The following is an 18,482-nucleotide window of genomic DNA, read 5'->3' as shown; positions in this document are numbered from 1 at the left end:
AATCCCCGAAAACAAAAATTCTTATTTACAAGAACTGCATCGCAGCAGATATCATAGAAATCTGCTGCTTTACATATCTCTTCATTTAACTAAGCAGTCCCCATAACAGTGTATGGGCACTGCTCAGTATCGCTATTTACTACATTTTGATTAAAAAAAATTATAATTTTTTTAGCATGTTAATGTACACCAGCTGAAGCTGGCGTACATTATTATGATGGAAAAGTTTCAGTGCTGTCAGCTCTGCTCTGAAAGAGCAGAGCTGGACAGCACATGTGTGGAGGGATCACATGATCCCTTCCTGTCACTCACCGCTCTCTCTCTGTAACTGTATAGTGCAGAGATGCTATTGCGCATACCCAAGGTTTTCAGTCGGCTCATGCGCACTGGAGGACCCCCGTGGATTGCATACTTCTTCACAAGTGAAGAGGCAGTGGTATGTTTTCCACTTCACAGGAACCGCAGTTTTTCTGAACGGCTATTCCTGTGTTACTTTTTTCATAAATGAGAAATAGTTCAATCCTTATCAATGCGATAAGGATTGACAACTATTTTTCATTTTATGCGGTGGTTGATAAATGTGCCCCTTGGTAAGGCATACAATAGTTGAACACAATCCTAGAGCTTGCAATCATGTCAGAAAGGTTTATTGTCTTTCTGAAGAGATTGCTTGGCAGCATGCTTAGATCATCAAGTTACCCCCAAAATCTTTGAATTTTGCTAAATCGTTTTGAGCGTAAGTAGAAATAAGCAGATGAGAGGTAAAACTATAATTTACACTTCTCCAGTTCATGTAGCATGTTCCTTGCTACTCCTTAAGATAGGAGTGTATCAAAAGACATAAGAGTAATAGTAAATTGGTAAAAAAATAAAAAACGATCTAAACAAGTGACTGCATTTTACAGCCCACAGTAATATAAGAAATAGGGAATGTCATACCAAATAATATATTCATTATTTCTAAAGGTTATTGGAAAAATTGCTAATGACTTTAACAATACACACATATCTGGCAATTCTGCACCACTGCATTGTACTGTTTTACTTGAGGACATGCCTGGTCTGCCACCAAGGCAAATAACGACATAATCTCTCTCTCTATATATATATTCTATATATATTTGTGTGCTCAGTTCCTAAAAAAATAGAAAAAAAATCATTATATCCACTGGTAATGCATCCTCCACATTGAAAGTCAACCAGCAACTACAGGAATCTCAAAACTACAGTAAATGGGGCTTAATAAAACTACTTTTAATAGGGGATATAAAAACCACTGCATATACAGATTGTCACATCTCATGTGAATATGGAACATCGAGATCACCGTGAATACAAAACATCAGAACTACTATGAATATGTGAGATCGCTATTCTTTTACAGCAGAAGCCAAGACAGTGATCATATCCTGTTACATTATCCAATGCACAAAGTGTCTCAGTAAAGATAAAATACAGTATTGCAGCAGCCGAACTCAGGATCATTTCCCACAGTCTAGAACTAGACAATCTAGTACACAGTTATGCGTGCATCTGTCCAACGTGACATTGATGAATCAGACACCGCTTTACATTGCCAATCACAATACATTCAGCATGACAGAGAATACGAGCCTACGAGCTGTGTACAGCTCTTCTCTTCTGCCGATGCTCAGTGGGACCGAGTCCCGGCACCTCTCGGGAACTCACCGTGCTCACCGCCGTTCGCTGCTGGGGACGCGAGACTTCCCGGCGCATCCCCAGCAGCGAACAGCGCATGCGCAGAGAAGTCTCGCTTCACCAGTAATTGCTGGCGGCGCGAGACTTGCTTGCGCATGCGCGGTGAGCGGGACAGGGCTGGTTAGTGCCGATTTGAGCGGGGTTTTCGTGCCACCGTTTACAATGGAAATAGAATCATCAAATTGTGTTTTGATTGAGGAACATAAGTGCGGAAAGAGGGAGAAATACACAAGGGAATATAGAAGGGAGACAATAGGAAGTGTGATAGGAATAATACAGCTAAAAGGAGAAATGTCTGCTATGTAATGTGCCAGTTCTCCACACAGATTATTGCTTTTAAAACACAATTTTATTTGGAAGTTGGTACAGGCTTCTCACTCTCAATTGCCCAACTATAAGGTAAATAATAAAAAGTCAATGATAAAGATAGTAAAGTGAACCTATCCAGTGGCGCATGCAGGGGGGGTTTCTGGGTCACCAGGAACCCCTCCCCTCCGCTAAAGAAGTGCCCCTGTACTATCCAGCAGCCGCGGCGCTGTATTGTGACAGCGTCGCAGTTGCTGGATAGTACAGACTATAGAGCTGCCAAAACTGAGCTGCTGCGCAGGAGCACGCGCAGCAGCTTTTGGTTTGTTTGTTTTTTTTGGGGGGGGGGGGCCCTGCTATCACCAAGGTCTAAGTTGTTGCTATTAATATTGTACCACTTCATGTACCACTTCATCATCATCATTTATTTAGCGCCACTTATTCCGCAGCGCTGTCCAGAGAACTCACTCACATCAGTCTGTGCCTCAATAGAGCTTACAGTCTAAATTCTCTAACACTAGTTAATTTAATAGCAGCCAATTAATCTACTAGTATGTTTTTTGGATTGTGGGAGGAAACCGGAGCACCCGGAGGAAATCCACGCAAACACAGGGAGAACATACAAACTCCACACAGATAAGGCCATGGTCGGAAATTGAATGCATGACCCCAGTGCTGTAAGGCAGAAGTGCTAACCACTAAGCCACCGTTCTGCCCCTGCGTTTCTAGATATTGATTTGTGAACTGTTAGTAAAACAGTTTAGTTCTCTGACCCAACTATCTTGGAGGAGAGTATTTTATTTACAGGACTGTTTAGGAGATATTGAACTGACGCAATGTGTCAACGGATATTACTGCGATGTCCGGCTGTGCACGTTGGCCGCCATAATGGTAAGGAAAAATGAGCAGAGATTCCTTAAAAAAAAATTGGTGCGATGTGTCTCCATGGACTGTTCCATAGATATTTCACTCTGAATTGCCAGGGTCCTCCAGCCATCACAGCAAGAAAGCTGTGAGGTATAAAGGAAGCTGAACCAAGAACAAGATCTCTACTCTGACTGCACAATGCCTGCTCACAGGTCTCTTGCTGTGTGGGCAGGCCCAGGAGAGAGCATAACATGCTAAATACAATACTTTCTCTTGGTTGAACTCTGTTTTATTGCTAAGGCACTATAACAAAAAACACCATATGACCTGGTAACAGGAATATGAAGGGTGGTGAAAAATATGGTGATATAAGTTGGGTAATATAATAAAGAATGGGAAAAGTGAAAGCAAAAAAGAACAAGTGAAATAAGGTAACCAAGGAGAAGGATTTGTGTAAGATAAGACTTGATCTAGATAGACAATGTAGATAGTATGGAAAGTGTGGAGAAAACGGAGACCAAGAAAGAATATAAGTGGGGAAGGTGGGTTCAATATGAATAAATGCATGTGACGAAGAAAGTGGAAGAGCGGCAAAGAGGAAAAAAGAATAGAAAATGTCCTGCCTACGGTGCATAAATGTGCTCCATAGTGAAAAAGGAATCTCTGGCAGCAATATTCCATAAGTATGCATGGTTTGGTGGTGTCATAACAAAGAATTACACAATGCCGAACTGTTCCTAAGAAGTCAACTTCTCCGCTAATTCTTCTAATAGAGTAACCACTAGAAAAAAAAGAAAAGTTTTGTGATGTGGGTATTCTCTCTGAATGTAGTATATAGAGTTGTGGGCAAAAATATATGCACCCTTGCAGTTTTGTCTAATAATGCACCATTTCTTCCAGATAATTGTTTAGATTAAAAAATATGTTGTATTCTAATATATAATTGTATTCACATATCTAATTCTTTGCTTTGCAGTGGAATAAAACAAAAAAAAAGCAGAAATGTTTTTAGTTTTTTAAAAAAGTCGTAGCTTATTCCACACAGAATATCACAAATGTATTGGTACCTTTTAAAAGTAGTTAGAATTAATTTGATTCCAAACAGGTTACTTTCTCCTTAACTGAACACAACTGTGGTGAGTAACAAGTGCCTATAATGTAAAAGTTACTCATTAAACAAGCTTGAATGGAGAAAAGGACACATTCCCTGTTTTGTGTCACTATGTGTACTGCATTGAGCATGGAGAAAAGAAAGGAAGCCAGAGAATTGTCAGAAATAAGTTTGTAGCCTAGCATGGACAATCTCAAGTCTACTCATCAATCTCCAGAGACCATGACTGTGTCCATCATAAGTAATGTTATTAGGAAGCTCAAGGCCCATGGCACTGTAGCCAACTTCAGTGAAAAGAGAAAAAGAAGAGTGCAGAGCAGGATTGTTCAAATGGTGGAGAAAGCACCTTGATCGACTGCTGAACCGATTGAAGCTGTCCTTCAGGCGCAAGGTATAAAAGTTTAAACTGTCGCCAACTCAATGAAAGGGGGATTATATAATAGGAGGTCCAGGAGGTTCCCACTGCTGAGAAAGAGAGGCATAAGAAAGCCCGACTAGAGTTTGCCAAAGCACATCGGAGAAGGTCCTGTGGACAGATGAGAAAAAATTAGAGCTTTTTGGCAAATAATATCATCCCTATGTTTACAGACAACAAAATGAAAAGCACACCTTCCCTATTTACTATGTAATTTTTGGAGCACAATGTTGCACTTGGTCAGAAAACTGGGTCTCCGTCGAAGGTCATAGATCTTTCACAGGACAATTACCCCAAACGCATGACAAGACACTAGACTGTTCAGAAGTGGCCAGCAATTAATCCAGGAACCATAGAACATCTGTGAAGACCCTTCCAATCTGTGAGAACTGGATCACTTTGCACAAGAAAACTGGATGAAACTGTCAGTAGAGAGGTGTAGGAAGCTCATCAATGGCTATAGGAAGCAGTTGATCACAGTTATTATGAACAAAGGCTGTGCTACCAAATGTTAAGTCCAGGTGTCAATAATTGTGTTAATACCATTTCTTTTAATTTTCTGACGTTTATATACAGTATTAAATTTGGAATCAAAAGCAAATATTATGCATATTAACAGAATGAATTTTGGAGACCAATGCTGCTAATTTCACCTTATGTTTAGCAGTAATTTTGCATTCTTTGAAAAAAGTCCAAAAGGTGCCAAAATTTTTGGTGAGCCTGATTTGCACAGGATTGATTATTCACATAACTTTCTTCACTTATACACAATTGGTTGTTTAATATACCCCTAGTTTGTACAGAAGTGATTATAGTATATGTTATTGTGCATAGTTTGTTGTGCTTGTTCAGTATTTATATTGGCATATACTGTATATTCTTGCTTTCAAAAAGAGGCATTTACCCTAGGCTTACCAATACAGAAGGACCAGCATTAAACTTACTAGCAATGGAGCCTGGAGTGATAAGTGCCTAAAATAGCTTCTGTCTCAGCCATTTCCTTGTGTTTTAGGAAGGGAAGAGACCATTTATTTCAAGGAATAGTGGAAAATTCAGTCAGAAGATGACCGCTATCAAATTGTCTAGAAAGGAAACCAGAAAGGATCCACTCAAAACAAGCATTGATTGGTCAGATCTCGTGTAATTTGAACCACCTATGGTTATCACTTGACTCTCTGGTCTTGTGGTTTAAGAAAGTCAACTTTACACAAAGCTGGTTGAGTATATAGATAATTGAACCATACAAATTAGTCTGTGTTATAAACCCTCATGCTTGCACTGAATTGATTTTTAGTATATTCCTTTCAGTGCTATAGTGGTAGATTCTACTGACCCACCGTTTCTACTCCTAGGAAGCCAGGTCAGTAGAATCTACAATTCTGAATCCTACTACAAATAAATGCTCATGCATTTACCTTTTTATTTTGTTTCTCCAACCACCTGGCCCTTGATACAATGATGATCATTGATAAAATGTATTAATGAAAATAATTGTATCAATACATTTCATTGTGGCTAGAACCCACATGGGATCTAGCCGCTACTATCCAATCAAGGCAAGGATGCTCAGTATTGTCTAGTGCTTACAAGTCTCCTGGCCTGACCTTTGTGATTGGGCTCCGCAAGAAGCAGGTGTGTGTTCATGTGATTTTTTTTCTTATATTCCATTTAAATTAAATGTCTAAACAAATAAGAGTATCCCAGTGAATCTAGTTGATTAATAAATTTGGGAAAGGTGTATGAGGGAGTCGTTATTTAAATAAAAGTTTTATCACTGTGTGTGTAGGCAGAGCCGTAACTAGAGATTTTAGTGCTCTGGGCGACAAACACCATTCCCCCCCAATTTTGGTGGGAGTATATGCTGCCTCCCAATGCGTGCACAGCTGGAAGAGAAGTAGCCATCCTACTGTGGTGGTGGTGAGGGGGGGGGGGTTGCAATTCTCTCCTACCTGTTCTTATGGTTTGACTATCTGGTGCTGCTGCTGGCGTCTTAAGCTCACTTGCTGCTTGGCTGGATCCTGTTGGGACCCTGTTTGAAAAAGAGTTATTACTCACCACAAGGAAAGCAAAGCAACTAGTGAATACTCTAGGCCTCCCTCCTCTAACCAGCCCTTTCATTAAACAAAGCTACCATGTTTAATAATCAGGTCTCCTTCCCAAGATTAAATAAATATTATTTACATTAAAAAATAGGCATATTTGCCCCCTAACAGCCCCGACATTAAATAGCATTCACATTTCTCAAATAGGCCTTCTGCCCCAAATCAGTCCCATATTCAATTAAACACACCCAAAACCCCTCATTATTAAAGTAATAGCCCACACCACCACCACAATCATTCAACAAGTAAAAAAAATAGTCCTTATCGATAAATGACTAGCCCCACCAATAAATTAATAGACCTTATACCCATTAAATTAATAGTCACCACCAATAAATGAATAGCCCGTACCTACGTTAAATAGACCATACCCACATTAAATGACTAGCACTACCAATAAATGAATAATCCTGCTACTTTTACATTAATATACCCTACCTTCATTAAATAAATAGCCCCACCTATAAATTAATAACCCCTAACCCAGTTAAATTATTAGCACCTAACTCCATTAAATTAATAGCCCTTACCAATACATCAATAGCCGCTACTCCGATTAAAATAATAGCTAGTGAAGATGGACAGAGACTCACAGGCTGAGGAGGAGACGGAATGGAGAGAGGGGTAAACAGAGTGTTGGGGGGGCAGATACTCAGACTGAGGGTGAGACAGAAAGAAAGAAGAGACACAGGAGAGTCAAAAGAAGGAAGGAGTGAAGGACAGGTTAACAGGCTGGGGAGGGGTAGAGAGAGATTCACAGGTTAGGGGGGGAGGAAGAGATTAACAGGCTGGGGTTGGGGAAGAGACACAGACAGACAGGCTGGGGGGGGGGGAGACAGAGAGAGGTTGGGTGGGGAGAGAGACAGATGGGTGGGAGAGAGAAAGGCTAGGGGGGAGAGAGAAATGCTGGGGGGGGGGGGGGGGAGAGACAGGCGGAGGATTACTTAGCTACATAGCTGGAGCTCCTGACATGTCTATAATGGAGGAGAAGCTGATGGACTGTCTAGTGGGCAGAGCGCTCTCTGCTGGGCACTCACCATAATCATGCAGGAGCTTGATGGGCTGACCACGGGGGAGGGGCAGCTTCTCGATCACCACTATGTTGGAGGGCAGGCAGAACAGCCTTAGGGAGGTGTGTCCTGTGCTTCACTACACAGGAGCTCCTTAGTGCATCTTTCTTACATGATGCAAAAGCTGACTCTGCAGCAGCCCCAGATTTGTGTAGTAACAGGAGGCCCTGGCGCCCCCTCAGCATGACAGCACTGGGCGGCTGCAACCGCCCGCACCGCCCTCACTACGGCCCTGTGTGTGGGTTTTTTTACAGTTGTTTTACAGGTCCCTTGGTCTCTGGATGCCAGACCATGCTGGTACTTGTAGTTCTATAGACACTTTATGGCTACCTGGGCTTGCTTGAACTAGTAGTGCCACAGACAAAAATGCTTTTTTTACACTATTTAACACTATAATCACAACACCCTGCTCATACGGGTATTGGCAGGCGCTCTAGTGCTGTCAGCTGTTTTATGTATGGTGGGAGGGGGGGCACATGTTTTTGCAGATCAATTCCCCTGTGGGTTTCCCTGTTATAGTGTGACCAACCCAACCTGTAGCTGATTACAGCATTTTGACCCATGCTGTTTGTTCCCTCGCAATAGCTGCAACCAGCCCCATAGCAGCTTTTGTGGGGGGCACAGCTTATTTAATTTAATTCTATATTAAAACTCCATTCATCATCATCAACATCATGTTAATGATGACAAGCATCTCTACCACATCATGATACCATATAATATGCTTTAAACATATCTTGATGCAGCAGACGCATTTGACATAGAATGCAACTCTACATAAAACGTAGTTCCATTATTTTTATCGGACATATTTTATGCCTACATTTTGGACCCAAATGCGTCAAACTATACATGATGGCCTCAGCATAGAATTAACAGAAAAACACAATTTTTATTGGCTTTGTAACATTTATTGTATAAGCAATTCAGTTCAAATAAATAGTTCAATAATAAATGTACCATTAAAAATCTGAACTTATAATGAAAAATATATATTTAGATTGTAAAAAGACCCTTGTTCCCAAAAATGGTGCCAAAACCCATGTATATCAAAATCTGGAAAAATGGCTGGGTCACCTGCTGATAAAAGAGATATGGCTTTTACAGATTTAATTGTGGAATACATGTTATAATTTATATAGGCGAATAAGAGCTGTCTTTATAGATTGTACAAGTACACAAAAGTAAGTTACCCTTATGGAAAAGGGAAAGAGACAAAAGCTTAAGGGGTCAATTTATGACTCTAGGCGGTAGCCCTCAATATATACAGCTGCAAATCGCAGGTATATATGGAGGTAATTTTGCTGCCGGCAAATTAAGAAATTGCTATGCGCATAGCGCATTCTCCCGGGAGGGATCCTGCCAAGCTGGAGAGTTTTCAGCTGGATCCCATAGAAAAATACCAGAGATCACGTTACTTTGCGCAGCTTAATGAATTATCTAATTCTGCTGTGCCCATTGAGGTCTACGAGGACAGCAGTAATTGCAGGTAATTAGATTAATGCCAGAGTATGATTTCTCTGGTGTTTGATAAATAAGAAATAGTAGTGAAAAAGTCTTTTGTCTGCGTTAACGTCAGCATTTTGGCTCTCCACCAATTGTTAAATAGACCCCCAAGTGTAAAACTGGTGCATGTTATTGTGTACCTGTTACCCAGTTTCTCCATTTTTCAACATTTCTTCCCAGAAATCCTGTTAATTAAGACTCAGTTAATATATATTGGTACCACTTTTGAATTTGATTCAATTTAAGTAGTTTGCAGTGTAGAAACTAACCTACATTTTTTTCCTCTAAAGATGGTCTTAAAGAACAATAAGAATACAGGAATAACATCACTTGGTTGCATATTACACTAAACCCCTCCTTCGCCCAGCACCAGTTGCCATTTCAGAACAGACTACTGACAGTGAAGAATTGTGATTCATATAGGTAATAACAGTGAATTGACATTGACAAGTTGAACACATAAACATTCAATCTAAAAGATAGTGGGGGAGTTGGAACCCAAATACATAGAGTGGGGAGAGTGCATATGTCTGGGTGAGTCCACACTGAGAGGGACATTGAAAGGTAATGTCATTTGGGTCACCAGCGTGAGAAAGGCAGTGAAATTAATAGGTTAATAGGTTTTTTTTCTGACCTTGATGCCACTAAATTGGATTGAAATGAAAGTATGGAGGTCACTGATGAGCAGAGTCTGCAGTGTGAAAAAACCCCAGTGGGGTCACATCCAGGATCAGTACAATAAATATCCTAATAATTTTTTTGTATTCCCTTCATCATTTTATTCAATGTCCTTTGTATGCCTTTTCCTCTGTTGCTTAAGTAGTTGTAAAACATTCTACAAGAAAAAAGAAAAAAACAACATTTATTTCTCAATTATTATTCGTTTCTAGCTAGTTGGGTCCCATATTTATTGTCCCATACAGAAATGTTCAGTGCATGTGACTTTTTATACTTTTACCCTCACTATGGATTCTTGGATTGTATAGGAAAACAGGACACCAGTATTAGCTGAGAAGTTTAAGATGCTGGATACCAGGATTACACAAGGAATCAAAAGAAAGATAAATACCAGGATTCACAAGGAAACAAAGAGAAACAGTAGCCAAAACGATCCAGCAACAGGCATGCTAATAGGGCTTTAAGATCTGACACCATATTACTAGAACAGGTGCTTTAAATAGGTATCTGGATGAGGGGGAGTGGTAATCAATCAACCAATGCAGGGGAATTGAGGAAGATAAAAGATTGGAGTGCACATGCGCACTCTTGCGATCCAAGATGAAGGCTGCCATTAAAAGACAAAGGTCCCATAGCAACCACCGGTATGTCCCACTTGCACACCACATCCTGGTAAAAAAAAGCCAGAGCACATGAGAATACTACACAGCTTTTTGACAACCTTGAGATCCCATACAATGCCTGAAATGACAGATGGGCATTTAGACTGCTGTTTCTGGAGAGTAATGCATGGGAAACAGTTTTGTTGCACTGATTGCACAATCTTATGGGGAAACCCCACTGGTATTATATTAGCGACGAAACGAGGGCCTTTGTTCACAGTGCAGGTAAATTTGATATCTCACTGACTAATGTGTGTGGATCCCTGTGCCACAACTATTTATTTACTAACAAATGCATGAAATTTGTGAATACCTCCATTGGCTCTCAGACAAAAATGAAAACAGATGATTGATTAAAAAGAGCTATAGTGTTCATAGTTTGCCACTCACATTAAATTGTAGCAAAGAATTACAATTCACTGGTAAATGGTCTTTCATCGTTTACTTTGTCAAAGGCAATAAAACCAATATGCTTAGAAATCATAATTCAAATGAGATTTTAACATTTATGCATCAAATCAATTCAATGAACAATAATTCACAACAGGGGCAATCCAGCAAAACTGAGTGCTGCATTCTGTAATCTACATTTCCCCACACCTGTTATGTTTACTGTGCCAAGTCGTGAGGACAATACACATGAAAAATGCTTTAAGAACAAAAACATGAAGCTACTGCAATCATTATAACTATCTCTCAGAAGGCTCTGTTGTATAAATTGCTAGAATATAGCAGGTGGGCAGGTGATGAAGTGTAAAGACAAAAATGTACTGATGTATAGAATTGCTATAATATATGGTACTTGGCAAAGACTCCCATGTGTCCCAGTTTTTTTCAGAACAATCCCCTTTTGTCCATCTGAAATATTTGTTCACAAAACCCTTTTTCTACAATTCGGAGATTTAGCTCACCTAAATTAACAGGAAAAGTGGGGATACAACTGATTTGGTGTGTTTGGGACTCTATGGGATGTGAAAATTTTTATCACCTGAACGAACATCAGGTCAAGTGGGTGTCACAGGTTTTTCATTTCAAAATTATGGTAGCCCTATGCTACGCTTAAGTATCATTTGACTGGCCTAAAATAAATTCACAGTATTTAATGATAAGATAGTAATTGACTGTTATTGTTTTTGCTAGGAACCCTGTTTAGCAGGTATTAATTGGGCCTTTAAAGGGCAATTTTAGTTAACCAAAATACTTATTCTGGAATTAATATATTGTAGTTGTCCTCTTATCTTTGAAATATTCTTAATTTGAAACATATTGCCATACAAGTATTCTGCTATTTTTTAATGATATACAAGCATGATATATCATATATATTGTATTAAAAGATGCAAAATGCTGTTCTTTGTAAATTCACTTCTGATATGTTTTATTAAACATTTAGAGAAAAGCAAATTAACATAAAAATCCTCCTTGTACAGTAAATTAAACCTCTGGTATATTTTATATGTATTATCTGCTATCTTGAATGTGTCTGTAACCCTGAAAATATATTACCTTATTTTATTCTCAAATAAAAAAAAAACTTTTAACATTTTTAAAAAATGTTAAGGTTCTGTTGAAGTGAATTTAGTCATGATTTGTGATTTTGATATACCAAACAAATTATATTATAAATGACCACAGTGTCAGGAAAAAAATCTAAAAAATATGTAATTTTAAGGTAGTAAAAAACCTTCATGTTCATCTACCCTGCCCTGTTTTTGTGTGCTTTTTTTTCTTTTTTTTAAAGTCTTAGCAATAGGAATATGTTTGTCTAATGCATTCTTACCATTCTTTTTATTATTATTATTATTATTATTATTATTATTCAGATAGCACCATTTTTATTATGCTGCACTTTATAGAGAATATGTAGTCATTCACATCAGTCCTTCCCCATTGGAGCTTACATTCTAAATTTCCTACAATACACACACACATACAAACATAGTTTAGGGTCACTTTTGTCAGAAGCCAATTAACCTACCAGTATGTTTTTGGACTGTGAAAGGAAACCAGAGCAACCGGTGAAAACTCACACAAATAGATGGAAAACATACAAACTATACACAGATTGGGGCAAGATCAAAATCTTAATTGTTTACTGTATGAATATCACCCATTCTATAAAAAGAAATGTTCTGTATCTTATATTTCAGTCTTGCTCCCTCACAATAGGGCTAATTTCCCCAGAAACCAATTAACCTACCAATATGCACTGTGATATTAACCCAGAGTACCTAGAGGAAACCTACATGGATTATGTGTGCCTTAAGGCAGCAATGTCACTCAACAATGTTCTTTTTTTTCCATGCACCATTTTTGTTGCCTTCATCAGCATTATTTCTATTTTATTAGCTTTATTTGGATATATGGCCTCCAGAACTTTACTCAAGATAAGGTCTTAACTAGAGATGCTCACTGACCCCCGTGAAGTAGTTTTGGTTTTGGATCTGGATTAGCTTCGTGTTTTGGTTTTGATTTTGGCCATACCGAACTCGTGTGTTTTTATTTTGGTTTTGGATCTGTATTTTATTAGAAAAAATGCTAAAATATGCTAAAATCACATAATTTTGCTCTTTTTTTTATCCTGCATTATTATTAACCTCAATAACACTAATTTCAAGTTATTTGCAGTCAATTTTGACCACCTTACAGGTCACATTATTATTTTCATACACTTTCGGACAAATACTGCAGTGACCTGGCTGAATGATAAGTGACAGAGCAATGACTCAAATACACCGCAGTTCCTACCACATCTAGGACACATTGGCACACAGCAGTGGCAGGAAAGAAAAGTTGTGCAAGATGGAATTGTCCTCCCACACAACCGTATGTTGGATCTTAAAAAGGACATGCACACTTTAACAAACCAAGCACTTCAGCCACAAAAGTGGCACTCATTGTGGCTGAAGTGCTTGGTTTGTTCGGGCCCCCACAAAACAAGATAACAATGGCCTTAAGGCACCTAAGGTAACAGTGGTCTACTGTGGCAAGATGTTGTTGTCATCATCCTCAGCCTCAACATCCTCATTAGCGCCCTCGTCGGCTACACAAATATCCCCCTCATCCTGTTGCAATTCCAAAGTGGCATCCTCAATTGGTGTATCACCGGCTACACTTGGGCTGTTCAGCCACACAGCTGCAGAAATGTTGAAAGGGGTCTTCTTTATGGGTACACTATCAGAATGGTCACGATTACACATAGCAGTCATGGATGGACTCTCCTCATGGATTTGTGTCATTTCTAAATCTGAACATACATTTTCCTCTAATGCCTCACTGTTTTCTTCCAGCTCGACTTTTACACGTAAAAGTATTTGGGCATCACTTTTGGAGTCTGAATGATAAGGTCTTGCTTGGTCACAACTGACCTTACAAGAAGATGCCTCAGTAACAGTTGCAGAATTCGCACTCATAGAGGAAGGTGAAGGCCTCATTCTTTCTTTGCCACTGTGTGTGTAAAATGGCATGTTGGCAATTTTATTTTTTTCTGCAGATAACTTTGCCTGGATTACAGCTCTTTTTTTGTTGACCAAGGTAAAAGGTGTTTTTTTTACATTTTTGTTTACCTGACTTAAAAACACTATGTACTTTTACATAGGCTTTACCAGATGACGTGCAGGGATTAATATCATCATGACTGGTGGTAGCAGCTACTTGGTGCTCCTGCTCTTCTGTGTACTGCTGTGAATCCATTTTGATGACACCGTACACTTTGTCTGAAAATTCAGAAAAAAAGCCTGCAAGGCCTAGTATTTGTATTTCAGCAATGACAATGAGCAATGGAGCTCTTCTTTTTGGGTGTACATAACACCGTACACGTTGACTGCAAATCCAGAAGAAAAGCCTACAAGGCCTAGTATTTGTATTTTTCTGCAATGAGAATTACCATTGGAGCTCTCCTCTTGGTGTGGAGCCTATATAACACAGTAGAATTTGACTGCAGAATTACTCCAACCATGACAGCACTAGTATTTGTATTTTTCTGCAATGAGAATTTGCAATGGGGCAATGGAGCTCTCATGAATGTCACTGTAGACTTTGTTGAACACTGCTACCCCTCCTCTTTCAATTCCATCTATTTGGGCCAACTGCTCTACACAGTGTGCTACCCCTTCTGTGTCTTTCTTTCAAATGGCGCTAGATCGCCGTGGAGGGCAGTATATATAGATTTCAAAACTTGCGAGATTCGAGATCCGATGACGTAACAATGACGTTTTGCCTCGTTTTCAATTCTGAAAAAGCACGAACGTACTGAGCCGGCTCGGCTCGGTACTCGGATCCCATAAGTTCGGGTGTGTTCGGTTCTCGAAGAACCGAGCCTGAGCATCTCTAGTCTTAACAATAGCAGGCAATATAACCTCAATCTTCCTCTGTTTTTTTTTAATAAATCACCACATATTTGTTTTACCCCTTTGAGGGGTAAAACTATCAATTAATAAGTTATTGTATAATATTATTCAAAATATAACATGAGCAATGTAATCCATACCTATTATTCAGTAAAAATCACTGGAATAACAGAAATATTGTTAGTTGCAATACATTCACAATCACAATGGAGTATATTTGCTTTCTTTTTAGCGAAGATGCCAAATAAAAAACCTATCCTCCTCTACTTGAGTAAGTTTCCCTGGGCTTACCTCCCAACTGTTCGATTTAGACAGGACAGTCCCAGTCTTATGTGTATCAAGAGCTTTGTCCTGATTTCAGAACAGTTTGGAGATGATCGATGCCCCTGCGCATACCAGTGGTAGGTATACACAACATTGAAGGATGTTTTTAGGGGAGAGTCTGGGGGGTGGCCAATAACTTTTGGATGAGCTGGACATGTCACAGGGGCATGGCCAAGTCTCGTTCAATTGTACCATGTTGCTTTCTTGTGTGCATGCCGTTCCAACTTTGGACAATCAAATGTTGGGAGTTATGTCTAAAACCCATATTTTCTGTGTCAGGAAGAGGGATTAAGAAGAAATAAGGCCTCCACAAAAGAGGAACCAATGGGCACAGCTGGCCACATCGGTTTGTGTTGTCAAGACCACCCATCTGCTACATATCTTAAGTGTAAAGAAGTGTGAAAGTCCCAGAGTTACTTTGCATTATTTGTGGTTTTTGTTTGTGTATCCTTCATTAGTATAGATCACTTGGAAGAAAAATGACAAAAACTAATGTGAGAGATACATGCATGTGAAGTTTTAGCATATTATTAATATTTCAGTAATACTTGGTAGGGTGATCCCTCTCCCCTTCTCTCCCCATCCCTCCCTTTTGTTTTCCCCCCTTCCCTCCTCCCCTAAAGTTGTAGAATCTTAAAGTTCTAATATGATTGTTAATGCACACCTTCTTTGTTGTTTTTGTTTTCTTCTCTTTCTGTTTGGTTAGTTGATAATGCTGCGGGAGGGGAGGAGTGAGGAAGGGAGGATCTTTCTTCCCTCTTCTCCTTTTCTCTTCCGTTTGCTTACCTTTTATTAAGATTTTCTTATGGGTCTACGGTCCTGGCCTCATCTTATATTACACACAGGACCACCCCCCACGCACCCTTTGATATTGTCTACTGTTATTTGTAAATTTACCACACTATGTTTTTGAACCCCTCCTGGGTTCCTTTAATACAGGGTTTATGCCCAATTGGGCTCCTCTCTCCTCCTCTCTCTCCTCTCTCTTTCTTCGCCTCTCCCTTTTCACCTTTTCTTGTGTCTCCTCTCTGTTCTCAAGGACGGCTTATTAACCTACTCCATTCTTCCCCACTATTAGTCAAGCTGCCGGGACTTATCACTTCTACAATGCCATGGCCTTAAAGATACTCTCGATCAATGTCAACGGCCTCAACACCCCCCGAAAACGTACGACGCTACTGGGAGCCTGTAGGAGAGAAAAAGCGGATATTGTCTTTCTACAGGAGACACACTTCACTGGACTCCACTCTCAGCTTCAGGGTAAGCAGTTTTCCCAGACTTTCTTTGCCTCGGCGGACTGCAAGAAGCGGGGAGTGGCTATTTTGATCCACAGTAAGATTCCCTTCCTGCACTCCAACACTTACGCAGACCCGGAGGGTCGTTTTGTTCTGGTGGGTGGTACTCTCCGATCTATTCCTGTTACCCTGGTTTCGGTCTATGCCCCTAACCAGAAACAAAAGCCTTTTTTTTCCAAACTCTTTAAATGCATTGAGCGGCTGGCGCGGGGCCACGTGATCGTTGGTGGTGATTTTAATGTGACTCTTGATCCTGTCTTGGACAGGTCTTCCCCCTCCTCCTCCCGGCGGGGCTCTTCCACCTCAGCAGAATCTACTTCACTAGCCACACTGCTCTCTCATCACCGCATGTATGACTCCTGGCGACTCTGTAACTCAGACGCCAGGGATTACACCCACTACTCTGCCCCCCACCAATTGTACTCCCGCATAGACATGATACATATATCCCATGCACTTACTCCCAATGTGACTCAAGCGGGAATCACCCCACTCTCATGGACTGACCACTCGGGGGCGTTCATTACTCTAGACCTCCTCAAAACATCTCCACCCCAGGGAAAATGGCGCCTAGATGACTCTCTCCTGCTCAATCAGACGACCCTTTTAGACCTCAATAACTCAATAACCAACTACTTTCAAGATAACTCTGCTATAGATGTCCCCCCAGGCATTATCTGGGAAGCACACAAAGCCACTATACGGGGCCATTTGATTAGCCTGTCTGCGGCCTCTAGGAAAAAGGCTGCAGAAGAGATAGCTTGCTTGGAGCGCAGATTAGCCTCTCTTCTTCCCCAACATCAGTCTCTTCATGACCCTGCTCTACTCACTCAGATTACTTCACTGAAAGGCCAACTTAACACTCTTCTCTCCCGTAGGGCTGCTATTACTATGCAGAAACTACAGCAAAGGTACTATGACAAATCTGACAAAGCAGATTCTGTGTTAGCCAGAAAGCTTCGTAAGAAGATGGCTCTTGGCCACATTGATAAAATTTACGACCCACAAAGGAGCAGAACTACATATGACCCTAAGGAGATAGTCCAGACGTTTCAAGATTTTTATTTCTCCCTCTATAATTTAGCCCCCCCACCCACCCCTCTAAGAGCTCATACGGTGCCGTCTCTGGACGAATACCTAGCCGCCACCCCCCTCCCTAAGCTCACTCCACCTCACATAGAATCCCTGAATGAAGATATCACCCTGACTGAGGTTTTGGCCGCTATTAAATCCCTGAAATCCTCCTCAGCTCCAGGTCCTGACGGTTTTACCCCGCAATACTATAAAAATTTCGCTGCAGTACTAGGCCCCCACCTGACATCCTTTTTTAACGAGATCCTGGATGGTGCCACGTTTGATGCAGCCACAACCAGAGCGAATATTATTGTCATACCAAAGCCTGGGAAGGACCCAACTCTCTGCTCTAGCTACAGACCAATTTCCCTCCTTAATGTGGACCTTAAAATTTACGCAAAAATTCTGGCCTCTAGATTGAATCCCCTCCTCCCTTCCCTCATCCACCCCGACCAGGTGGGATTTATCCCGGGACGTCAAGCCCCGGACAATACTAGGAGAACAATTGACCTGATACACACAATCCACAGGGGTAAGCTCCCCTCCCTCCTTATGTCATTAGATGCTGAGAAAGCGTTCGACCGCATCTCCTGGTCGTTTATGGTTGGGGTACTGGGAGCGATGGGTTTCTCTGGCAAATTTATGACGGCCATCTCAGCCTTGTACCGTTCTCCGTCGGCCACAGTCTCTGTAAATGGTCTATCCTCGGTCCCCTTCACTATTTCCAATGGCACACGGCAGGGCTGTCCCCTTTCTCCGCTCATTTTTGCTCTTATCATAGAACCTTTAGCAGCTAGGATCCGGGCTAACCAGCAAATTCTAGGCATCCCGGTGGGTAGCTCTTCCCATAAAATAGCATTATACGCGGATGACGTCCTGTTAACAATTGCTAATCCAATTTCCTCCGTCCCTCCTCTTGTAGACGAATTAATGCTCTATGGCCACTTCTCAGGATATAAAGTTAACGCGGACAAGACAGAAGTCTTAGACTTTTATGTCTCCTC

At 40.6% G+C, this 18,482-nt stretch overlaps 1 protein-coding gene across 1 annotated transcript in view; it reads right to left on the bottom strand.

Moving 5' to 3' along the window:
* Positions 1-1,769, bottom strand: part of LOC142158410 (ubiquitin-conjugating enzyme E2 E2) — a 199,445-nt gene extending 197,676 nt beyond the window's left edge. The window contains exon 1 of the mRNA XM_075212333.1: positions 1,690-1,769. Within this exon, the coding sequence (XP_075068434.1) occupies positions 1,690-1,758 (69 nt within the window). The 5' untranslated portion in view covers positions 1,759-1,769. The remainder of the gene's footprint in view (positions 1-1,689) is intronic.
* Positions 1,770-18,482: the final 16,713 nt, after the last annotated feature.

The sequence above is a fragment of the Mixophyes fleayi genome, chromosome 5, assembly GCF_038048845.1.
Source record: "Mixophyes fleayi isolate aMixFle1 chromosome 5, aMixFle1.hap1, whole genome shotgun sequence".
Classification (NCBI taxonomy): domain Eukaryota; kingdom Metazoa; phylum Chordata; class Amphibia; order Anura; family Limnodynastidae; genus Mixophyes; species Mixophyes fleayi.
Note: the sequence above shows the minus strand (reverse complement) of the source record. Positions and strands in the feature narration are given on the sequence as shown.